General features: G+C 57.2%; 1 protein-coding gene across 1 annotated transcript in view; it reads right to left on the bottom strand.

Moving 5' to 3' along the window:
• Positions 1–24,930, bottom strand: part of KIAA1671 (KIAA1671 ortholog) — a 193,052-nt gene that overhangs the window by 132,891 nt on the left and 35,231 nt on the right. The window contains exons 2-4 of the mRNA XM_062182721.1: positions 7,137–7,279; positions 3,610–5,076; positions 1,491–1,578 (exon numbers count right to left, since the gene is read on the bottom strand). Coding sequence (XP_062038705.1) covers positions 1,491–1,578; positions 3,610–5,021 — 1,500 coding nt within the window. The 5' untranslated portion in view covers positions 5,022–5,076; positions 7,137–7,279. The remainder of the gene's footprint in view (positions 1–1,490; positions 1,579–3,609; positions 5,077–7,136; positions 7,280–24,930) is intronic.

Below are 24,930 nucleotides of genomic sequence, written 5' to 3'. Positions count from 1 at the left end.
TTGGAGAGTGAACCAGCGGATGGAAGACCTCTCTCTCTCTCTCTCTCTCTCTCTGCCTCTCCTTCTCTCTTTGTAACTCTGACTTTCAAATAAATAAATACATCTTTAAAACAAAATATGATCCATCTAAACAATGGAACATTACTCAGCAGTGAAAAGGAATGAAATGCTGATCCATGCTGTCATGTGGACGAACCTTGAAGATGTTTTGCTAAAGAAGTCAGATCGTCACTGGGGCAGGCACTGCAGGTGGAGCTGCAGCTCACCACACTCAGTCCATGTCAGAGGGCCTGGTTCGAGCCCTGGCTGCTCTGCTCCCGATCCAGCTCCCTGCTAATGTGCCAGGGAAGGCAATGGGTGACAGCCCAGGTATTTGAGTCCCTGCCACCCACATGGGAGACCAGGATGGAGTGCTCAGCTCCTGGCTTCAGCTTGGCCCAGCCTTGACTGTTGCGGACATCTGGGGAGTCAATCAGAGGACGGAAGATCTTGCCCTCTCTCTGCCACTTTACCTTTCAAATAAATAAATCTTTAAAAAAAAGGAACAAGGAGGGCCGGCGCCATGGCTCACTTGGTTAATCCTCCGCCTGTGGTGCCAGCATTCCACATGGGTGCCAGTTCTAGTCCCAGTTGTTCCTCTTCCAGTCCAGCTCTCTGCTATGGCCTGGAAGGGCAGTGGAGGATGGCCCAAGTGCTTGGGCCCTGTACCCCATGGGAGACCAGGAGAGGCTCCTGGCTCCTGGCTTCAGATTGGCGCAGTGCTGGTCATAGTGGTCATTTGGGGGGGTGAACCAATGGAAGGAAGACTTTTCTCTCTGTCTCTCTCTCACTGTCTAACTCTGCCAGTCAAATAAATAAAAAAAAAAAGGAACAAGCAGCAGCAACCAGTCACGACAGGCTCCACGCTGTACCTCTCCAATTATGTGGAGTATCCAGCACAGACAAATCCACAGAGACCAGGTCTGGCGCTGGGCCGCAGTGAGTTAAGCCACCACTTGTGACGCCAGTACCCCACGTCGGAGCGTCGGTTTGAGTCCCGACGACGCCGCTTCTAATCCAGCTCCCTGCTAATGCGCCCGAGAAGGCAGCAGACAACGGCCCAAGTGCTTGGGTTCTTTTCATCCAGCTGAGAGTCCCAGATGGAGTTTGTGGTTTCTGGGCCAGCCCTGGCTGTTGCAGGCTTTGAGGGAGTAAACCAGCAAATGGAAGATCTCCCTCACACTCTGCGTTTCAGGTAAATACATCTTTAAACACCAGACCATCCCATGTGTAAACAGCACTTAACATGCAGAGTGGCGCCAGGAGAGACACCATCATGTCCAGAAGACACTCTAAAAGTCCTCAATGAGAGTGAAAAAACACTCTGCTCCTGACTCGGTTCTGATCCCCTCTGCCTGGGCCCAGCAGACTCTAGGAGCTCATTTTCCAGGAAATGCAGCCGCTCCCCCCACCCCCGAAGCCAAGATGCACCCAACACAGCGGCTCCTCACCTTCTCTCTCCGTTCCTTCGGAAGCTCCCCGCTCGGCTCAGAACTCTTCTCATATTTGACCTCGTGTCTTGAAGCGGAACTTGAAAACCTGGTGCAGAAACCCAAGTGATTCTTAGTAGGGAGCCGGCACCTGTGCCTCCCCTGGAGCCCACACTCAGTGAGGCAGCCTTGACACTGTCAGAGCCACACTGCCCGTTTGTCAAAAGGAGGGGGCCCAGCGGCCGGGGGTGGGGGAGGGCAGCACACCTTAAAGGCAGCATCCTGGGGTGGACGGGCCTGGAGCTGATCCAGCTCCCAGCTCCTCCCTGCCCACGCTTGGGTCGCCTTGTGACTCTCCTGAGCCCCTGTTTTTTCATCTATAAAACGGAGATAATGAACACCTTCCCCACCTCTTTCATAGGGCAGCTGAGGCCACCCAAGGCCCTGACAGCTCCAGGAGGGCGTTTAAGGAAGAGTGGAGATGTCCTGGCAGGGATCAGCCGTGGTTGCCGTTAGCAACCCCAGGCTCACAGCAGCCACATAAGGGTTGGCCGCAGGTCTCAGGAGACGGGGGGAGTCACAGAATGTGTAGGGGCTCGGGTCTGTCCCTGGCCCCCTAGGCCTCAGTTTCCCCACTTGTAAAGGGGAAGAGGGGGTGGAGCTGGAATCTTCCCATGCCCGCAGAGTGCAGCAGGTGCAGGCGCTTAGGGGGTTTGGAAGGAGCGGGAGGAGCAGACAGCTGGAAGCACTTGACTTTGATCACACCTAGCAATGTAGGGGCTGCCCCCCCCAGGTTGGGGGGGGGGCCTGGGGCCACAAGCCTGTGTCTAAGTATGGAGCCTCCGTTTCCCTGTCTGTCAAAGGCACTTTAAGGACGCGGTGAGAGGCGGCTTATATAGGGCCTCGGCCCAAATGCCCCTAGCTCTGTTGTCTTAACTCAGGGTTGTTCGGGCCTCCTGGCTGTATATGAGAATCATTTTGGAAGCTTTTAAAAACCTCTCAAAATAGAATCCCCTCCCCACACCAGCTGAATCAGCTCCTCTGGGGGTGGGGCCCAGACACGGTTGTTTTTCCCAGGTGACTCTCACGTCGCTCAGAGTCAACTCTGGCCCGGCTGGCTACCCTGGTTCCCAGGCCTCCAAGGACCGTCTGCCCGGAGATCCTGCCCCGGAAGCTCCACCCCAGACGAAGTATGCTGGTAGCGTGCATGTCATTAACATGCCAGCAGATCATGGCTGGTGGCATCTCCCTCTGCTGGCCCCTGAGGGTAAACGTGAAGCCAGAGACCTCAGACCAGATCCGTCATCTCCCTGGGAGCCACTGTGCACCGAGGACCTCCCATGGGCACGGCAATTCTGCATTTTCCATCTGAGTCTTTGTCTCAAGGCTTTAAGGAAGGCTGTAGTATTATTTCCACTTCATTTTTTTAAAACAAATTTTATTTATCTGAGAGACAGAGATCTCCCATCCACGGGTCTACTCCCCAGTTGCCTACAACAAGGGTTGGGCCAGGCTGAAGCCACGAGCCAACAACCAGCCCAGGTCTCCCACGTGGGTGGCAGGGACCCAGCCACCTGAGCCTCCCAGGGCATGCACCAGTCAGGCGCAACCCCGGTCCTGGAACCCAGGCACTCCAGTACAGGATGTGGCCTCTTAACCACATATCCATCGTACAAGTCAGAGACCCCGAGGCTCAGTGACTGGACGCAGCCCACCACGCTGTCCTGACGCCATCTTCCAGGCCACACACGGAGGCTTAGGCCCAACCTTTAGCATCTTCTGACTTGAGGGAAGGAGGGCTTAGCCGAGCTGGTACTGCACCCGGCTCCCAGCTTCCAGTCCTCCCTCCACCTTTCCAACCCCCACCTGTGAAATGGGAACAGCGCCCCCTACTGTCCTCACACTGCAGAGGCAAAGCTACAAAGGAGTCAGGGAAGAGTTCCAAGGTCCACTCCACACCTCGACTTCCTCATCTGAGAAATGAGCTCCTCTTGGGGCTGGGGGTGCACAGAGATGGGGGAGCAAGGAGCCCGGCACGCAGCCTGGCACCCGGCAGTGCTCTTTCCCTCGGGGTCTCTGGTGGGGCCACTGAGGCGGGGGTGGGGGGTGGGGATGAGGCCTGTAGGATGCGCCCACTTACAGTTTGGTCAAATCCGCCGACAGTGGCCGCGCCTGGAACGTCCTCCTCCTGAGCTCCGGCTTCGCCTCGGCGCTCTCAGCAGCCCAGCCCTTGATCCGCTCCTGGACGCTCAGGCCCCCTTTCTCGGGCTCTGGCACTGGCGCTGGGGGCTCGGGAGTGGCCAGGGGGGATTCGGGCCCTGCTGCTGCAGCCAAGGTGCTCTCCTCCCCAAACAGGCTAAGGCGCTTCCTGACGGAGCCCCTGGCAGTCCACGCTGCACCGGCCACGCTGCACCGGTCCACGCTCTCCCCATCAGCGCCTCTGCTCTTGAGCTCGGCAAGGTCTGGGCCTTTGCCCGGCTTGGGCAAAGGGGAGGGGGGCGCCCTCTCTGGCTCCTCACCGTCCGGCCTGGCTTTCTCTTCCCAAGGGCGCTGCTCATTCCTGGGGATGACCCTGGCCGAGCCCCCCGGGCTTCTGGGGCTGTCTGGGTTGGGCCTCTCTGGCCCTCGATTCTCGACGTTGGAGCCCAGGGGGCCCCCATGTCCCTCCTCGGCCGCCTTCCTCAGCAAGGCCTCTCTGCTCTCGAACCTGGCTGTGAGGTCCACGGACAGGGGCCTGGGCCTCCTCTCCCAGGTCTTCTCGGGCGGGGTGGGGGGTGCTTTCCCCACCCCAGCCAGCCCGCCCGGGCCCGGCTTCTGGGGCTGAAGGGCCTCCATGAAGATGGCAGACACGGGCCTGCGCTTGAGGCGAGGCTTGGGCTCTGGAGCGGGCCCGGCCGCATCCTCCACACTGCTGGCCGTGGGGCCAGGCTGGTCTAGGTTGGTCCCTTCTAGGGCCGCAGGCGGCTTTGTGTCCTGCGGGACGGAGGCCGGCCGAGGAAGGGGCGCCATGGGCTTGCGGGCGGGCACGGCGGGCTTGGCGGCCACCTCAGGCCGGGAGCCAGAGGGGGGCTCCTGGGGCCCATGGCCGACCCCCTTCCCTTTCCTCTGTGTGCTTTCAAAGAGAGTCATGGCGGAGGGGCTGGGCCGCAGGAACGCGGTCTTGCTGAGCACAGCCGGGCTCCTCTGTGGGCCTCCCCCGCCGCCCACCTCCTGCCCCACCTGACTCGGTACCCTCCTGTCCAGGTCCTTTGCAGCCCCCTCCTCGGACGGGGCCGGCCTGGGTGGGCCAGGCCACAGAGAGGGGACAGGGGGCTTCGCATCCGGGGCTTGCTCCTTGGAGAAGGGCTTGGGGGCGAGTCTCGGCAGAGGGAACAGGGGCCCTGAGCTGCTCAGGATGCCTTTCCCCTCCAAGATCCGGGCCGTGGGAGCCCCCGGGGGGTCAGCAGCCTGGCGGAAGTAGGCCCGCTTCAGGGTCTCCTCCTTGCCAATGTCACCGAGGCCCGGCACCGCCGTCAGGGACGCGATGGAGCTGACCTCGACCCGCGTCGCCATGGTTACAGTTGTGGCTCCATGGGGATTAAGGACATCGGAGATGGAGGAGCAACAGCTAAAAAATAAGAAGCAAATTCAGAGACCATTTGTGGGGGAGAGGGAACTGAGGGACTTGGGCCCTGGCTTCTGGACCCAGCTGGCCCTCCACTGATCTGCCCCGGTGTAAGCCTGGGCCGAGCTGTCCGGCCCTCAGAGCTCAGGGCAAGGAGTGTGGACTAAAGCCCACTCCTGAGTTCCTTGCAGCTCACCCAAGGGTGCAGAAAAGGCGCCGGCGTTTGCCAGGACTTTCCTGACTCGGAAAACCACCAGGCCAGCTCTTAGGGTAAAAAGTGATGATCTTTGCTGACCAGACAAGGAAACAGCTCAGAAAGGTTAAGCAAGTGGCCTCAAGTCACTCAGGAAGCAAGAGAGGGAACTGGGATTTGAACCCAGATTCCACTGCAAACACCAGGCACTTGCACCTTAGCAAGCCCCAGTAGGGAATGCCCTCACTTGTCCCTCCCTCCTGTTGCCCCATTATTTTCTCATTCTGGAGTCCACCCACATCAGGCACCCCTGCTGACCCTCCTCACACCCTTGTGCGGCATACCAAGCCCAGAGAAGGTGAGTGACCAGCCACAGCTCACACAGCAACCAAGGGCTCAGCAGTCCCTGGACTCCCAATGCCAGTCACCCTGGAGCCAGCCCTGACAGATGGCCCCTTAGTCTGGTCTCTTTCCCCCCTCCCCTGCCCTCCTAGATCCCAAGTTAAAAAAAAAAAAGAAACAAAGAAACAAAACATAAAGATGGAGGACAGCATTGTGGCATAACAGGTAAAGCCACCTCCTGCAGCGCTGGCATCCCATATGGGCGCCGGTTCGAGTCCTGGCTGCTCCTCTTCCGATCCAGCTCTCTGCTATGGCCTGGGAAAGCAGTAGAAGATGGCCCAAGTGCTTGAGCCCCTGCAGCCGCATGGGAGACCCAGAAGAAGCTCCTGGCTCCTGGCTTCAGATCTTCCCAGCTCCGGCTGTTGAGGCCACTTGGGGAGTGAACCAGCGGATGGAAGATATCTCTCTCTCTCTCTCTCTCCCTCTCCCTCTCCCTCTCCCTCTCCCTCTGCCTGTTTTTTAAAAAATGGTAAAGAAGAACCATCTCTATGTCTCTTGCTCTGCCCACGTCTGATGTCCACTGACCCTGGGTTCTTCACTGTTCTGTCTCATTGGCTGCCTTTGTGTTCTTGACGAGCCACAGCTAACAGGAGCTCGCTCCAAGTGCACGCTCTCCCGGTACGCCAAGAGCTCTGCGCTTTCAATGCCTCCTCCTCACACTCTGGGGGAGGTGGCTACCCCACGCCACGTGCTGCAGCAGCCCAGGGCACAGCTCCTGGTTCACCGGCCAGGATATCAGTTCCCTCCCGGCAAGAGCCCTCTGCTCTCATCAGCCCCCGCTGAATAGCCCCCCGAGAGGCTAAGTGAGCCTCATCTCCCCTGTGGAGGTGACCCCGAGAGGTCACCTGATTTGCTCAACCTCACACAGCACCAGCCTGGCCTCAGGCTCCTGACCCGTTCCGCCTGCATTTTTCAAAATCGTCTTGTTTCTTTCTGGACTCGGGAGTGCCAGACGAGTCCCTGGAATCCACACCCCACCCCTTCATGCCTGCATCGTCTCTCCCTGCAAAACTGCCCCCCTGCCAGCTCCCGCTCCATGAACTAAAAAAGTCGAAGGTATTTTCGTTAAACACACGCCTCCTGCTTCCCTCCGTGGGGGCTCTGCTCAGCCCCCCAGGCCCTGACGCACGCAGCAGCCCCTGGCAAAGAAAGGCAGACAGACTTCGATATTTTTCTCTTCCTTACACGCTCAGTGGAGCTAACAGATTCCATCTTCCAAACCCGAGAACGCTGTCTAGACAGAGAGAAGCGGAATGAAGGGACAGACTTGGAGAATCCACCTGCAGAGACACCCCCGACAGACCCCTGAGGTCCCCAGGGTCACCCCTACAATCAGCCCCTAGGACCTCTTGAACCCTTGCTCCAGGACACAGGACAAGGACAGGATTAGGAGGACAGGAACCCACAGGCACCCTCCAACCCCACACACGCCAGCCCCTGAGCCCAGGCGAGCAACCACCCCACTTACCCGAGCCGGCGGGTCCTGGGCGGGGAGCAGGGACTGCCGGGGAAGGCCAAGGGTGTCACCGTCACATCTCATCGCCAAGGAGGCCGTCTGCACACGTCCTGGGCAGACACGAGCCGCGGAAGGGAAGCCCAAGTTTCCGAGGTCTGGGGAGACACAAGGCGACAGCCTGGGTCCCGAGTGCCCGCACCGTGTGCACAGACGGCGGGGAGCTGCGGCGCTTCCAGCGCAGCCGCTGGCATCTCCTTCGGCTTTGCAACTCACGCTCCTTTTCTGCTTTTCAATTTCACAGCCTTACATAGGCGTGTGCTTACATAGGGCTGGATCTACGATCGGTGCTCAGAAAAATGTGACCAATGACACTACAGGAGCTGGGACATGAGTGACTCTGGCTGTGGCTAGGGCTCCTGGGTGACAGACCCCAAGGCTGTGAAAGCTCTCAGCTGTGAGTTCAGCTCCCAACCCCCACCCAAAGGCCCCTGGTCAGCTGCCCTGGACCCATGGGCTTGCTCCTTGCTCCACTCCCTAGGACAGGCCACCTGCTATGCCCACATCCACCTCAAACAGTCCCTGCCCCAGTGTGGAATGAACACAGCTCTGCACGGCTTTGCCTGGAAAAGAAGTCTCCAAGGGCGAACGTGGCTACATCAGAGGCAATGGGACGCGAACACTGGAACATCGTTGCCCCTTGAGGGGTCGGTAAACCTGCCCGGGTGCCCGTGCTGCAGAGAAGGCAAAGGGGAAAGGTGGGAGGAAGACTCCGGCCCACCGCTGTGACACAGGACAGCGCCCCCAGGATCTGTCATCGCCTGCACCACCTCTCAGGGTTCCATCTCAAACTCCAAGCAAATGCCTGCTCTACAAGTCCCACAGACAGATCAATGAATGAATCTACAAGTCAATCAAACGTCTGCAGAATACGCCTAGGTAAGATTTTCAAAACCTTCCCAACCGTGGAAACCCATGATTCTCAGGTTTCCATTGCACCTGTTGTAAAAGACACGGAACCTGCTTTCAATATATGCTTTCCAACCTGACATTAAATGGAGCCCATATGTTATGTTTGCTTTAAGGGATGAGTCTCATCCAAAACATTCCGGAAGCCCACTCACACAGAAGCCGGCTGCTACTTATTCCTGGGGTGGTCTCAATCACTCTCGTTAAAGGCATCAGCTGAGCACCACGGCCAAAGTCAGGTCATGGGGGAGCTCCCCGAAGAGCAAGGGGAAACCGAGTCAGAGCCGGCTCTGGTTGTGTAGACACATATACATCATGGGCGTGGGCCTGGGGCACAGACGGGAGGAAGGTATCAGTCTGGGAGCTCGGGAGGCTGTGGCAGACCAGGACGGACAGGGGGACGTTAGCCTAGCCACAAGCAGTAGTCGCAGCCATGGGTATTTCTCTGCCAGGCTTGGTCTCCCCTAACTGATCCCCAGAGCTTGCAATCCTCATTTCCTGCAGATTCATGCGGAGAAAATCGCTTGCCTGGAAAGGGAGCCGCTAAGAACAACAGGTGCGGGGATGCGGGAGGAACACACTCGTCCTTCCAGCCGCCTGACAGCCTCTCACCACCGCCCCACGAGACTCCAGGCTCCGAGTGCGCCCGGGGATGGGGACGCAGCCCACGGAGCCCGCAGGCTCCCGGGGAGTCCAAGAGACCCACACGGGCAAGGCCGGGGAAGCGCTTCCATTCAACACCCCACGGCCTGGCAGCTTCCCTCTCAGATTGAGGCGTTGATTCATGCTAACAGCTGCTGACGATCTCTCATAATTACACCCTTCACTCGGGGCTGGGCGCTCACCAGCCATTCGCTCACTCAGCCGTCCCTGGCTGCCACTTCCTGGGAAAGCTGCAATCTGCTGAGTGGCGTGGGCGGGTCCCGACACCTTCCAGCGCCTTCCGCAACGTGGCCCCAGCCCCCAGATCCGCAAATCCATCCCATGGGGGGCATCGCACCGACAGCCAGGCACGGATGGGCAAAGTGCGGGCTGGTGTCCACCCCGGTGTACATGCCCCAGATGGACAGGGCCCCACCGACACGTCACCCTCTCACCTCCCCGCTGTCCTGCAGCCCTAGCTCGCTCATTCATTCATTCATTCATTCATTCCAATGCACAGCGAGCAAGCACCTTATATGTCCCGGGCTCTGGGCCAGGCACTGGGCACAGGGCAGTGAACAAAGCATATAGAAAACCCTGTTCCCATAGAGTTGACAAGCAAGACACAAACATACAGGACTAAGTATGTAGAATGTGAGATAAATGACAATAGGGGAGGGGACTAGAGATAGGCTGCCCTGAGAAGGGACATTTAAAATCTGGCTTCTGGCTGATCGGCCTGGCTGGGCTGGGCCTCCTGCCACTGTCGTAGCAGCAAGCTCGGTGGTTCACCAAATGCAAGCACCAGGCTGGCGCGCCCCAGCTCAAAGCCCACGCACAGCTCCCCACTGCCCTCTGCAGCAAGATCAGGCCTTCCCTGAAGCCAGGCAGGATCCAGTTCCTCTTCCTCCAGTGTCAGCCCAGTGATGGCCATCGCCCCACCCGTCCCTGTCACATGTACTGCCAGCACAATGAACCGCAGCCACATCACAGGGTGCACTCTGCCTTCTCCTCCACCCCTCTGCACTGCCTCTTCCTCTCTGGCTGGCGAATCTCTCCCTCAGTTCCTACCACCTCAATGCCACCTCCTCCAGGAAAGCGCCCCTGATACGCCAGGGCTGAGTGAGGAGCTCGGGTATCTCAGCCCTGTGCTTGTCCCCAACCCAGGACGGATGGGCTCCGTGGTGCTTGCCCCCGTCTCCTCCACAAGGCTCCCAGGGCCCGTAGACGGCTGTGTCCCTGCAGCAGGACACGGGGATGGGCAAGTACTTGAGAGAAGGAAACAGAACTTCTGCAGGTGTGGGTGGGAGGAATGGACACGCCCACCTGCTCCCAGAGACCTTGTAAGTGAGAAAAGTGTTGGGCCTGGCAGTTGAGGCGCCTCGGGATGCCCACACCCCACGTCGGAGTGCCAGGGTTGGGGTTCCAGCTCCAGCCCTGTTTCCAGTGTCCTGCTAATGTGCACCTTAGGAGGCAGCAGGCGATGGCTCCAGTAGCTGGGTCCCCTGTGGGAGACCTGGACTGACTTCCCGGCCCCTCGCTTCTGCCTGACCCAGCCCAGGCTGTTGTTGGCGTTTGGGGGGGGTGAACCAGAGGATGGATGGGAGCGCTCACGCTCACTGTCTCTCTCTCTGCCTCTCAAAATAAAAAACGAAAAAGTTTTTTTTTCTGAAAAGCAATTCAACCAAATTCATTTTTTCTTTCTTTTTAAAAAAAGACTTATTTATTTATTTGAAAGGCAGAGTTAGAGAGAGATAGAGCTTCCATCCGCTGGTCCACTCCCCAAATGGCCACAATGGCTGGAGCTGGGCTGGTCCAAAGCCAGGAGCCAGGAACTTCTTCCAGGTCTCCTATGTGGGAGCAGGGTCCCAAGCACTTGGGCCACCCTCTTCTGCTTTCCCAAGCTCATTAGCAGGGAGCTGGATCAGAAATGGAACAGTTGGGACTCGAACCGGCGCCCATATGGGATGGCAGCATCGCAGGTGCTGGCTTTACCCGCTGCGCCACAGTGTTAGTCCCACAGTGTTAGTTATTTCATTTTCCTTGGTTCTTTTTTTAATATTTATTTATTTGAAAGGCAGAGTTAGAGAGAGAGAGAGAGAGGAAGATATAAAGACAGAGATCTTCTATCTCCTGGTCCATTCCCAAAGGGCCACAGTGGCTGGAGCTGATCTAGTCCAAAGCCAGGAGCCTCATCCGGTCACCTCTGTGGGTGCGGGGCCCAAACACTTGGCCATCTCCTGTGCTTTGCCAGGCACATTAGCAGGGAGCTGCATTGGAAATGGAGCAGCCAAGACTTTACTGGTGTCCATACAGGATGCTGGAATAGCAGACAGCGGCTTAACCCACTAGGCCACAGCGCCAGCCCCTCCCAGATTGATTTTCAACTCAGATTTTTGAAACCCCATCAAGAGCCAGGCAGCATCCCAAACAATTCTGCGCCTTTTCTGCCTCCCGTCTTCAAGCCTCTGGACAACCTGTGCCGTTCAAATCATCCCCACATTGTACAGATGGGGAAACGCGGCTCACACTGAGCCGGTCCTGGGCCGCGTTGCCAGTGAGGAGCAGAGCCGTAGGGCCAGGGCTCCCGACTCCATACCAGGCATTTTCACCCCCCTCCCCCACAAAAAAAAAAAAAGATTTATTTTCAACTCAGTAATCCCACTTCTAATATCTTATGGAAGTAAGCTAAAAGAAAAATCATACAGAGATGTCCACTGCAGGGTGCTCTGGGCAGTAGCTACCGAGTTGTCTATAAAGTCGCGGGAATCCACCCCGCTGACACCCCCTGCATGAAATAACCTGCACCCCTACGTCATCTGAAGATGTCACAAGGACAGCAGTGCATGGCGGGGGTTGGGGAGGGGGCTGGGATCCAGACCTCCAAAGCCCAGCACCAACATTGTGCCCCCACCCCCACCACCAAGTCCTGTGCTTGGGATCAGAAAAGACAGATGCCACGTCTACAATACAAAAACTTAAAAACAAGGTGAACTCATTGCAGGAGAGTTATCTCGGCCAGGGGCGGAGCTGTGGTGCCCCCAGGCGAAGCTGCCTCCTGCAGCGCCGGCATCGCCTATCAGAGCAGCTCTGTGAGTCCCGGCTGCTCTGCCTCTGATCCAGCGCCCTGCTAATGTGCCTGGGAAGGCAGCCGATGATGGCCCAAGTCCCTGGGACCCCTGCCACCTACGTGGGAGACCATGATGGAGTTCCTGGCTCCTGGCTTCAGCCATTTGGGGAAATGAACCAGTGGATGGAAGATCTCTCTCTCTCTCACATACCCTCCTTCCCTCCCTCCCTGCTGGTCTCTCCCTCAATCTCTGTAACTGTGCCTTTCAAATAAAAGGAAAGGTGATCTTTAAAAGGACAACGTGTCAGCCCCAGGCCCCAGGCTGGAAGTGAGGGCAGGGGTCGGCAGTGAGGTAGGAAGTGAGTGCTTCCGGGGGCGGGGGAGGGGCAGGTGGGATGACTTCTGTACTGTGACAAGGACACATGACTGGGTCTGTGAGAGGACACGGAGGAGTGGAGAAAACCAAAGGCGCGTCCAGTTCTGGGGGAAGCGGTGGGTACTTTTTTTTGTTTGTTTGTTTGAGAGAGAGAGACAGAAAGAAAGGTCTTCCTTTTTCCATTGGTTCACCCCCCAAAAGCCGCTGCGGCCGGCGCGCTGTGGCCGGCGCACCGCGCTGATTCAAAGCCAGGAGCCAGGTGCTTCTCCTGGTCTCCCATGCAGGTGCAGGGCCCAAGCACTTAGGCCATCCTCCACTGCACTCCTGGGCCACAGCAGAGAGCTGGCCTGGAAGAGGAGCAACTGGGATAGAATCCGGAGCCCCAACGGGGACTAGAACCCGGGGTGCTGGCGCCGCAGGCGGAGGGTTAGCCTACTGAGCCGCGGCGCCGGCCTTGTGGTACATTTTTAAATCGCTTTGGATTCCCAGGAACCGGGTTTGTGCACACCAGTTTCTTTGGGAATCCTCCCCACCAGAGGTTTCCCTCTGAACTGCATTCGCCCCCACCAGTTCAGGCCGCCCCGGCACTAAGGGGCCTGCCCACTCCCGGAGCTCACGGGGTGGAGTGGAAACACCTGCTATTCACACAGCAGGCACAGTGGGCTTGGCTCTGTGCCGAATGCTTGGCCAGTGTAGACACCCGAGGAGAGACAGGTGGAGACCCCTGGTTGACAGAGGAGGAGACTGGGGCTAGACGACGATGTCATGCGTCCCCAGGTGGCTGGAGCTGTGGACCCCACCCTCCTGCCCAGTCCCATTTCTTCCAAAGTCCACACGGGCTTAACTGGAATCACTGCTTTTTATGACATGCACAGGTAAAAGGCAAACCACGCCCATCAGGGCGGTTATGATAGGGGAGGGGGAGAGAGAAAGGGAGGTGTGAGGGAGGGAGGGAAGGGGTGGGGAGAAAAGGAAAGAAAGAGGAAACAAAAAGAAGGAAGGAAATAAACAAGGAGATAGAGACACGGGCACCTCCTCTGTCACTGCCGCTGTGTCACTGGGGTGACAGTACAAGGTGGCAGCCACCACGGAAAAAAACTGTGGGCGTTCCTTGAAAAATCTAGCGAAGAACCCAGCAATCCTGCCCCCTGGGCATACCTCCCCAACAGAATTGAAAGCAGAGACTCAGACAGATGTTTGCACACCCACATGCAAGGCAGCCTGATTCTCAACAGCCAGGAGGTGGAAACCACTCCGGCGTCCACTGACAGGCGAGTGGGTAAACACGACGTGGTAGAACCGCACAGTGAAATACTGCGCAGCCTTCAAAAGGAAGGGAGTGGGGGCTGGTGCCGTGGCGTAGCAGGTCAAGGCGCTACCTGCAGTGCCAGCATTCCATATGGCCACCGGTTCGGGCCCCAGCTGCTCCACTTCTGATCCAGCTTTCTGCTATGGCCTGGGAAAGTAGAAGAGGATGGCCCAAATCCTTGGGCCCCTACCCCAGCATGGGAGACCCAGAAGAAGCTCCTGGCTCCTGGCTTCAGATTGGTAGATTGGTGCAGCTCCGGCTGTTGTGGCCAATAGGGGAGTGAACAAGCAGATGGAACACCTCTCTCTCTCTCTCTGCCTCTCCTTCTCTGTAACTCTGACTTTAAAATACATAATCTTAAAAAAAAAAAAAAAAAGGAAGGGAGGGAGGGGCCAGCACTGTGGCACAGCGGGTTAAAGCCCCGGCTTGCAGTGCTAGCATCCCATATGGGCACTGGTTCAAGTCCCGGCTGCTCCACTTCCAATCCAGCTCTCTGCTGTGGCCTGGGCAAGTAGAAAATGGCCCAAATCCTTGGGCCCATGAACCAGGAAAAAAGCTCCTGACTCCTGGCTTTGGCTCAGCTCAGCTCTGGCCGTCGTGGTCATTTGGGGAGTGGACCAGTGGATGGAAGACCTCTCTCTGGCTCTACCTCTTTGTTACTCTTTTTTTTTTTTTTTCTTTTTTTGACAGGCAGAGTGGACAGTGAGAGAGAGAGAGACAGAGAGAAAGGTCTTCCTTTGCCGTTGGTTCACCCTCCAATGGCCGCCGCGGCCAGCACACTGCACTGATCCGAAGCCAGGAGCCAGGTGCTTCTCCTGGTCTCCCATGGGGTGCAGGGCCCAAGCACTTGGGCCAACCTCCACTGCACTCCTGGGCCACAGCAGAGAGCTGGCCTGGAGGAGGGGCAACTGGGACAGAATCCGGTGCCCCAACCGGGACTAGAACCCGGTGTGCTGGCGCCACAGGCGGAGGATTAGCCTGTTGAGCTGTGATGCCGGCCTCTCTTACTCTTTCAAATAAATAAATATTAAAAAAGCAGGGAATTCTGCTACCACACTAAGGACACAATGCCAAGCAGAATGAGCCCATCACACAAGGACAAAGCCTGCTGGATTCCACTTAGAGGAGGTACTTGGAGTCATCGCATCCATAAAGATGGAAAATGGAATGATGACTGCCCAGGGCTGAGACCAGGGAGTGGAAGTTAATGTTTAACGGACACAGAGTTTCCCTTTTTTTATTTAAACATTTCTGTACTCACTTTGTTTGAAAGGCAGAATGACAGAAAGATCTTCCATCTACTGGTTCACTCCCCAAATGGCCACAAGGACCAAGGCTGGGCTAGACTGAAGCCAGGAGCTTCAGCCAGGTCTCCCATGTGGGTGCAGCGGCCCAAGCACTTGGGCCATCATGCACTGTCTTCCAGGTGCATGTGCAGGGAGCTGGATTGGAAGTGGAGCTCCCAGGACTCAAACTGGCACTCTAAAATGGGATGCTAGTATCCCAGGCAGTGGCTTAACTCACCGTGCCACACCACTATTAGTCCCAGAGTTCACCCGGGAGAGATGCCAATGTCCTGGAGACGGCTGGTGGTGATGGCTGCCCAACAGTGTGGATGTGTTCAGTGCCACCAAGCTCCAGGCCTCCAGCTGTTAGGATGCCTGAGTCCCACCCCAGAGTACCCGGGTTTGAGTCCCGGCTCCACACTTGTCTCCAGCTCCCCTGCTAATGCACACCCCGAGAGGCAGCAGGTGATGGTCCAAGTACCTGGGTCCCTGCCACCCATGTGGGGGACCTGGTTGGAGTTCCCAGCTCCTGGCTTCGGCCTGGCCCAGACTTGGCTGTTCAGGGCATTTGCGGAGTGAACCAGAAGATGGAAGATCTGTGTGTGTGTGTGTGCGCGTGCCTCTCAAATAAATAATTGTTTAAAAACAGGTTTGGGGAATGCCGGGTCCCACAATGATAAACCCTCAGCGCCTTTAATAAGCATGGATTTGCCTCTTATACCCCTCCCCCTAAAGCACAACCAAACTGTGCCTCCCACTCCCCTGGGCCAGGTGGGACCGCTGATTGGAGAAGGAACCTCTCAGCTTATCTCTGCCCTCTATGCAAACATCCGCCTTTTCAATTTTCCCCTGGCCGGTTCCTTCCTCCAATTTGTGCTATTTTGGGACAGCTGACCACTCACTGAAACCTTTCATCAAGCTGCTTTTTTTTTTCTCCCTCTCTCTTGTTTTTTCTCTTGATCAAGGGGTGGCAGATTATCGCCCAGGGGCCAAACGCAGCCCGCTGCCTGATTTTGCAAATAAAGTTTTATTGGCACATAGCCACACCCATCTGTGTCTATGTGGCTTCTTCCAGGAGCCTTTGTCTAGGGCCCTGTCTCAGCAACACAGGAGTTGTACAGATGGCCCAGAAAGCCCGAAACGGTTCCTGTGACCGCGCCCAGCCACAGGCTCCTGACCCCGGCTCCCAACTGTGCAAAACTCAGTGCCCTGAGAGATGACTCCCTGGCAGACACACCACCCTCCTCTAGGACACACCCAAAGCTCTCTCCTGGATTCTGGCTGAGCCTCTGCAGGTATCCCGCCTGCTAACCACAGAAACATTCCAGAATGCAGACAGGGGGCGGGCTTTGCTCTGCTTAGGGTGCCCACACCCCAAGTCGGACAGAGGGCCTGAGTGAGTCCCAGACACAGGTGATGGCTCCAGTACTTGGGTCCCTGCCCTCCATGTGGGAGACCAGACCAAGTTCCAGAGTCTCTCTCTCTCTCTGTGTTTCTTTGTCTTTCAAATAAACAACAAGGGGCAGGCATTGTGGGGTATCGGGCAAAGCCACCACTTGCAGTGCCAACATCCCATATTGGCGCTGGTTCAAGTCCCAGCTGCTCCAATTCTGATCCAGCTCTCTGCTATGGCCTGGGAAAGCAGTGGAAGATGGCCCAAGTTTTTGGGCCCCTGCACCCACATGGGAGACCCGGAAGAAGCTCCTGGCTCCTGGCTTCGGATTGGCGCAGCTCCGGCCGTTGTGGCCATTTGGGGAATAAACCAGAGAATGGAAGACCTCTCTCTCTCTCTGCCTCTGCCTCTCTGTAATTCTGCCTTTCAAATAAATAAATAAATCTTTAAAACATAAATAAACAAACAACAAGATGTTGAAATATAGAAGAGCAAAAGCATTTTTATTCATCCTAAATCCCACCATCCAGTGCCAGCTCAGAGCCCCTCCTGGCACTGAACCTGGGCCTTCGCAGAGTGCATAGGAGCTGCTGGTCCAAGCTAACATGCAATGCACTCACAACGCCATCTAGGAACTTGATTGTGTTGTTGTTGCTCATGTCAAGGGGGCCCTGAGAGTCTTTCACATTAACAGACACCTGGAGCATACCTAACAAGCTGAGAAGCTCACAGCCCATCCCCCACTCCTGGACCTTTAATGGCCAACTTTCCAGTCACTGAACACAAGAGTCCACCCTGCACGGGACACCCACACGCGGTTCCTTTCCCAAGGGTGTGTGCCATTTGGCAAAGCGCTGGGTAGATACGTGCGGAGTGCGGAGTCACACCCCAGGGAGCCTTTCCCAGGCTGACTCAACGCCCAGCCCCAGAGGTCGGGGTGTTCAGCCCGGCCCCGGGGGCAGACCTAGTCAAGGGTGACCCCTGCCCTGGCCCTCGCCCTGCACGCAGCAAGATCCTGGAACCCTGGCTTGAAGGTTTCCAAGGGCGATTCCAACAGCTCCCCGAGATAAGAGAGTCTGGGGCCAGCCTGGAGGTGGTGTCCTGCCCGGCGTCTTTACAGGGGGCAGGAAGGAAGACCCAGGCCTGGTGTGACGTCCAGGGCACAGGAAGCTCGGCCTGGAAGCTCAGTTCATCGCTATGCACAGAAGCACGAGGCTGGACGGGGAGAGGGGACCCCAACGGGCTCTTGGTGACAGGGAGAGGGGGACCCCCATCAGGCTCTTGGCGACAGGGAGAGAGGGACCCCCATCGGGCTCTTGGTGACAAGGAGAGAGGGACCCCCATCGGGCTCTTGGCGATGGGGAGGGGGGAACCCCCCAATGAGCTCTTGGTGTCAGGGAGAGGGGGACCCCCATCGGGCTCTTGGCAACAGGGAGAGGGGGACCCCCATCGGGCTCTTGGTGACAAGGAGAGAGGGACCCCCATCGGGCTCTTGGCGACAGGGAGAGGGGGACCCCCATCGGGCTCTTGGCAACAGGGTAGGGGGGCCCCCATCAGGCTCTTGGTGACAGGGAGGGGGGAGCCCCCCAATAAGTTCTTGGTGACAGGGAGAGGGGGACCCCCATTGGGCTCTTGGCAACAGGGTAGGGGGACCCCCATCAGGCTCTTGATGACAGGGAGGGGGGAATCCCCCCAATAAGCTCTTGGTGTCAGGGAGAGGGGGACCCCCATTGGGCTCTTGGTGATAGTAGAAGGGGACTCCAATGGGCTCTTGGTGAAGAGGAGAGGGGGACCCCCAACAGGCTCTTGGTGCCTGACAGGTGCCAACACATTCCAGGAAAAGAAAAATAGTAATCCTGTCCAGGACAAACCGATCTCCAAAAGAATTAGCTCAGGTTGGCCCGAGCTGCCTTTTGTGTACAAATCAAACTCTGGGAAGGTCCGAGCGTGTCACACACACACACACATACACCCCCCCCCGCCCGGGTCCAAAGTTATCAACAGCTCCCACTGTTCACGGCAGAGCAAGGGGGGCCCGACTCACAAGAGCTAGCCTCGTCTACGCCACAGGCCCTAACGCCCCAGTTCTCACAGGAGCCAGTCTCATCTACACCGCAGGCCCTAACACACTCCAGTTTTCATAGGAGCTAGCCTCATGTACACAGCAGGCCTTAACATGCCCCAGTTCTCACAGGAGCCAGCTCTGTCTATACCAGGCCCTAACATTCCCCGATTCTCATAGGAGCTAGCTCTGTCTATACCGCAGGCCCTAACACGTCCTGGTTCTCACAGGAGCTAGCCCCGTCTACACCGCAGGCCCTAACACACCTTGGTTCTCACAAGAGCTAGCTCTGTCTATACCGCAGGTCCTAACATGCCCAAGTTCTCACAGGAGCTAGCTCCGTCTATACCACAGGCCCTAACATGTCCTGGTTCTCATAGGAGCTAGTCTCATCTACACCGCAGGCCCTAACACGCCCAGTTCTTGAGTGTGCTCATCCTATCCCCTCCCCACAGATGACCTTTTGTCCTCAGCACAATTTCCTTTTCAGAGCGGTTCAAGCAATGTCTCTTCAGGAAGCCCACAAAGTCACTTCCAACCCATCTCAGCAAGTCACCTGATCAAAACGCCGGGATCGGACCGGTGCTATGGCGTAGTGGGTAAAGCATCCCATATGGGCACTGGTTTGAGTCCCAGCTGCTCCTCTTCCTGTCCAGCTCTCTGCTATGGCCTGGGAAAGCAGTAGAAGATGGCCCAAGTGCTTGGGGCCCTGCACCCACGTGGGAGACCCGGAAGAAGCTCCTGGCTCCTGGCTTCAGATTGGCACAGTTCTACCCATTGCGGCCATTTGGGGAGTGAACCAACGGATGAAAGACCTCTCTGTCTCTCTCTCTGACTCTGCCTCTGCCTTCAAATAAATAAATAAGTCTTAAAAGAAGAAGAAGAAGAAGACAACAACAACAAGAAAAACCACGCTGGGATCAGAGAAAGAAGAGGCTGCCTGGGTCCACCTCCTCCCATACAGACCCCTCCACGGGGACCCTATTGGATGCTCGCTTAGGAAACACTGAAGCAAACAGGCAGCCCCGGCGGGCCATGAGGCAGCTCCTGGTTACCATGGGGACATGCAAAGGCCCAGCACGGTTGGCTGCGAGGCGCCTGCACTGGATGCTTCCGCTCCAGTTCTGCAGGGAGCCTCAGGCAGCCCTTGGGTGGTGCCTCTGGCACCTTAACACCCACATCTCCCCACCTGCTCATCTCCCAGTGCAGCCTGGCGAAGACGGCCTCGGGCGCTGTGGTGGTGAAGTCGCCCGCGGGCATCCCGAGTCTGACCGCCTGGGTCCAAGTCCCGGCTCGGCTTCCAATGCCAGTGTGCACCTTGGGAGGCAGCAGCTGACGGACGGCTCAAGTGGTTGGGTCCCTGTCACCCACACGGGAGACGTGGATCAAGTTGTGGGCTTGTGGCTCTGGGCTGGTCCAGCCCTGTTTGTTGTGGGCATTTGGGGACTGAACCAGCAACAGCAGATCTATGTCTGTCTGTCTGCCTCTCTCTCTCTCTCTCTTTACCTTTCAAAATAAAATGGAAATTAATAAAAATCCAGTAAGGCGCAGCCTCAAGTTGAGACCAGCAGTGGTAGTGGCAGAAGATTTAGCAACATTGCTTTATTTTCTTTGTATTTGATTTTTGTTGCTATTTTCTATTTAAAGCCAGCGACATCGGTTTTCTAATCGCAATAGAGATTTTTCTAAAAGGTCCCGTCTTCAAGAAACTGATCTAATTTTTGAAAACCGGAAAGGCTTAGACACAATGGTTCCAGGGCGATGTGGATTTGGTCAGGGCTCGTGCTTTTGTTTGCTTGTTTCCTGCGAAGCAGGAAATTATCCGGAAAGTGCAGGGCAGCGGGAGCAGCGCCACAGATGCGGGCTCTCGGCGCTTCCTTCCTCTCGGCCATCAGCACGGGCTCTCGTTCCCAGCTTCCTCTGCGGCTTGGAGTGGCTGCGTGACCCACGGGAGCCCAAAATACATCAGCACCCACGCGGACACAGGCAAGACTTCGAGGGAGGCACTTCCTTTGACGATAAACAAACAGATGACCCTTGCGGCACCGCCTCTCCTTTTTCCTGCCTGGAACAGGATGTGATGCCTGGAGCCATGGGAACCATCTTGAGGACAAGAGACCACACGCTAACGCCTTCAGAATAACAACGTGGAAAAGACCTTGAGGGCACAGTTGAGCCACTGCACGCACTCAGAAAACTGCTCTCCTCCAGCTTTTCTCTTGATGGAAAAAAGATGACACGAACATACTTGTTCGAGCACTGTGAGGGTTTTTGTTACATGGCAGGCAAAACCCTTCCTCATGTACACAGGGAGGTTGCATGGAATTGGTCAAGCGGACGAATGTCAGACACACTCGGCCATGCCTGCCTTGAGGAGGCTGAGAACCAGGGGGGAAATGCAGGCAACACCGACCAGCGGAGCTGCACAAACGTGCGATGAGTACCCGTGTCCATCAACAAGTGACACAAAGCCTCGCAGGGGTATCTGTGGCTTGATGGGAGGTTTTGAGGGTAAGTGGGATTGGCCACAATTTGCAGAGCCAAAGGAATAGCTCTCTAATGGAAAAATGAGAGAGAGACAGAGAGAGAGAGAGAGAGAGAGAGAGAGAGAGAGGGAGGGATTAATTCATGGGCATCTTCCTCCTCACCCACTCTCAAACTGCCCCCCAGTGGCCCGGCTGGGGAGAGGGGAGAGAGGGATGCTGGGGACCGGCGAGGCTGGGCCATGACCTATCCCAGGCTGCCTTCTGCACAGGCGCAAACACGGTGAGGGTGGGGGGACACCACAGTGCAACCGGGGCCACCCGCCCCCACGCCAGCATGCAAGCGGAGCCGGGGTACTGGCCACTGAGCAACGTCACCGCACAGTGCCTGCGCCACCGTATCCCTGCCGGCCGGCTCTGCCTCGGCGATGGCCACTCAGAGAGGACGGCTGTGCTTCCCACACCCTGCAGGCATCAGCTCCTCCTCCTCCTCCTCCTCCTCCTCCTCCTCCTCCTCCTCCTCCTCCTCCTCCTCCTCCAGCATCCCAGGGCCCCTGTGAACCTGTCAGGGCCCCGCACTGCCAGCCTCGGGCATGGCAACAGGCCGTCTCCCAGCACAGGACCCGCATCTCCGTGCAGACGAAGAAACACAGCTGCCCCGACGGCCCGAAAGGGAGCAGAGCACACTGCTCCCTGTGTGTGCAGCTGCTTTGTCCCTCGACTTCGTCGTGTGCCCTGGGAAGCCTGGTATCGGCCATGACCCCGCGCCGCCTCGGCCCCGGACGGTGCACGATAGGACCTGCTCAGTCCCCCTCTGCGATGGGTGGAACTGGGCCCATCTGACGGATGACAACCGCCAGGGAGGCTTAGCAGGTGGCCCAAGTGGGGAACCAGGGCTTGAACTTAGGTGGCCTCGCTGGATTCCCCCCACCCCAGTTCATGCTCCCAGGGTCGGCTGTTACAGTTACCAATGCTGGGCCAGGTGCCAGTGGCCGTGAAGACCTCCAGCGAGTTCCCGGGGTTGACACTCTTATGAAACCCATTGTGCAGGCAGGTAAACCGAGGTTCGGGAAGCCAAAGTGATTTACACAGGTCGACCGCTCAGGAAACCAGCAGGGCTGCCAACTGCAGAGCCCGAGCCCTCTGCCCGACGCAGGCCCCACCTGGCTCAGAACATGCTTCCTGGCACGTCTTCACGCGTGGGCTGCCGTGGAGGCAAACTGGTGGCTCAGAATCATGGCTGAGACCCACAGAAAAAGGAGCTTAGAGCACACAGCATAATACCCCCAAAGACGTCAAGTGATACGGGGCCAATCAGGGAGATCAGGCCCACCAGCTGGAGGCCACACCCCCTGCCCCCCCCAGGTGATCTCACCTGTATCCACCTGCCTGTCAATCAGGCTGTATAACCACTCCCCTTTTGGAAGTGGCTAAGAAGCTGGAGCCGCTGAGCCCGCCCCCTCTGGCAGCATTGGCAGGCACTCCCCACCTGCTCTGGGGGGTGGGGGGGAATCCCTGAAAGGCTGCCATGGAACCCCCTGTTCCCTCTTTCTGACCCACTGTTCCTTAACAAAGCTCTCACGTTCCTGTGTATTTCTCTGTTCCCAGATAAATCCCGACTTTACCACGTTGTCCGTCTCACATGGGTGGTGCTTAGAATTCTTATCTAAGGCCGGCGCCCGTGGCTTAACAGGCTAATCCTCCGCCTTGCGGCGCCGGCACTCCGGGTTCTAGTCCCGGTTGGGGCGCCGGATTCTATCCTGGTTGCCCCTCTTCCAGGCCAGCTCTCTGCTATGGCCCGGGAAGGCAGTGGAGGATGGCCCAAGTGCTTGGGCCCTGCACCCGCATGGGAGACCAGGAGAAGCACCTGGCTCCTGGCTTCGGATCAGCGAGATGCGCCGGCCGCGGCGGCCATTGGAGGGTGAACCAACGGCAAAAAGGAAAACCTTTCTCTCTCTCTCTCTCTCTCTCTCACTATCCACTCTGCCTGTCAAAAAAAAAAAAAAGAATTCTTATCGAAGTAAACCACAAGAACCCGAAATATTAAATTTTGGCTTCAGGTAAAGGTAAACCCTAAGGCAAGTCCTTACTCTCCAAACCTACTCGTAAGTTTTAAGGGGACTTTGCAGGTGGCATTAGTTAAGGCTCTTGAGCCCAGAAGATTACCCTAAAGGGTCTGGATGAGACCAACAGCACCATCAGGCTCCTTGCAACCACGGGCAGAAACCCCGTGCAGACAGGAACAGAGGTCAGAGTGACGTGGCCACACGCCAAGGACTCTGGAAGCTTCTAGAATCCCTTAGAGCCACACAAGGATGCACCCCGCCAACCCATAATACACTTCCGACCTCCAGGGCTGCAAAGCGAAAAACCACCCTTGTTTAAGCCACTAAGTTGCAGCCGGTGGTGTGGCATAGCAGGTACAGCCACCACCTGCAGTCCCGGCATCCCATATGGGCACCAGTTCGAGTACTGGCTGCTCCACCTCCAATCCAGCTCTCTGTTATGGCCTGGGAAAGCAGTGGAAGATGGCCCAAGTCCTTGGGCCCCTGCACCTACGTGGGAAACCCAGAAGAAGCTCCTGGCTCCTGGCTTCAGATCAACCCAGCTCTGGCCATTGCATCCATTTGGGGAGCAAACCAGAAGATGGAAGATCTCTCTGTCTTTCCCTCTCTGTCTGTCTGTAACTCTGGCTTTCAAACAAATAAATCTTTAAAAAAAAAAAATTAAACCACTAAGTTGGGATCACTTGTCACAGCAGCCATCAGAAGAAACACAGAGCTTCTCTGGGCTGGGGAGAGAAAGGGGGAGGGCTTCCTGGAGGAGGCAGCATGGAGCGGACCCGTGGAGCTCTTTGCCCGGGTTGGTCCTCTGTGCCTTGAGTGCATCCAGTACGATGAGGTAGGTCCTGGCATTGAGCTCTGCTGGCAGCCCCTCAAGTCTGAGTGTCAATGGTCAGCGAACTGAACTCAACACAGCCTGTGCCACCCCAGCCCCGTGCCCAGCGCTCAGGAGGCCGGGCACCCTGCTGGACAATGCGCAGTGGACAGCAGACAGTGAGAAACTGAGGCTGAGAGAGAAGAAGTCACGTGGTGGGGAAGGGGCGGAGCTGGTGCCCGAATCCCTCATCTCAGCACCTCGGTCTCACCCTGCTCCCCACGGGGAGACGAGGGCCACACGGTTGGCGACCCCTGCATCCGGCCTGATGCAAGGCAAGCGCTGGTCACTCCCCGGCTGGGAGGATGAGTGGGGCCCTCTTCCTAAACGCAGGGGACACCCTGAGGCGAGGTTGGGGGCTTGGGGTTAACAAAGGGTCCTGCTTACAGATACCCCCACCCCTAGCAACGAGGCACAGCTCACGGGCACAGCGTCGGCGGCTGTTTCCACTGGAGCCCACCAAAGTGTCTGCGACCACCCCTCCCACTCCCAGACCCCAGTCCCGACAGGCACGCGGGGCGCCAGGAAACCCTCCATCCACAGGGCCAGGGTTATATAGAGACCCGGCAGAGCGACGCCGGGTCCTGTACAGGCTGGGCGGAGCCACACAGGTCAAGGTTGAAGGCCGCCTCCGCAGCCCGCCAAGATTGCTCCTGGGATTCTGCTGGTGCAGAGACCGGATAAAAACGAATAGAACCAACCCTTCCGCACGTGTTGCTCTGGCTCTTACAAAGGGTTTCGGGGCGAGAAACATAAAACTTAACTGAAGAGTTTTAAATCCATTCTCGGGGGCGGGGCCAGGGACGGGGGCAGGGAGGGAGGGATGGGAGCCAGGGTGTCCACGCCTACACTCGGGGAACTTGAGATGATGCCGCCTGGCCAGATAAACAAGCCAAAGTTCAGTTTTAAGGTGGGCGGGCGTTAGGTAGAGCGGTTAAGACACGGGCTGCGAAGCCTGCATCCCCCATCAGAGTCCCTGGGTTTGATCCCCAGCTCTGGCTCCTGACCCAACTTTCCTACAAATGCTCACCCTGGGAGGCAGCAGGTGATGGCTCAAGGAGTCGGGCCCCTGCCCCCAACGTGGGAGACCCAGATGAAGCTCCAGGCTCCCAGCTTTGGTCATCCCAACCCTGGTCACTGTGGGCATTGTGGGGGGCAGTGAATCAGGGGATGAAAGATCTCTGTCCCCTCTCTCTGCTGTTCTGTCTTTCAAGTAAGTAATTTTAAAAAACTAAATGAAGCCTTCCCAAACCAGGCAGTACTCTTTTTTTATGATTTAGTT

Source organism: Lepus europaeus, chromosome 23 (genome assembly GCF_033115175.1).
Source record: "Lepus europaeus isolate LE1 chromosome 23, mLepTim1.pri, whole genome shotgun sequence".
NCBI classification, from domain to species: Eukaryota; Metazoa; Chordata; class Mammalia; order Lagomorpha; family Leporidae; genus Lepus; species Lepus europaeus.
Note: the sequence above shows the minus strand (reverse complement) of the source record. Positions and strands in the feature narration are given on the sequence as shown.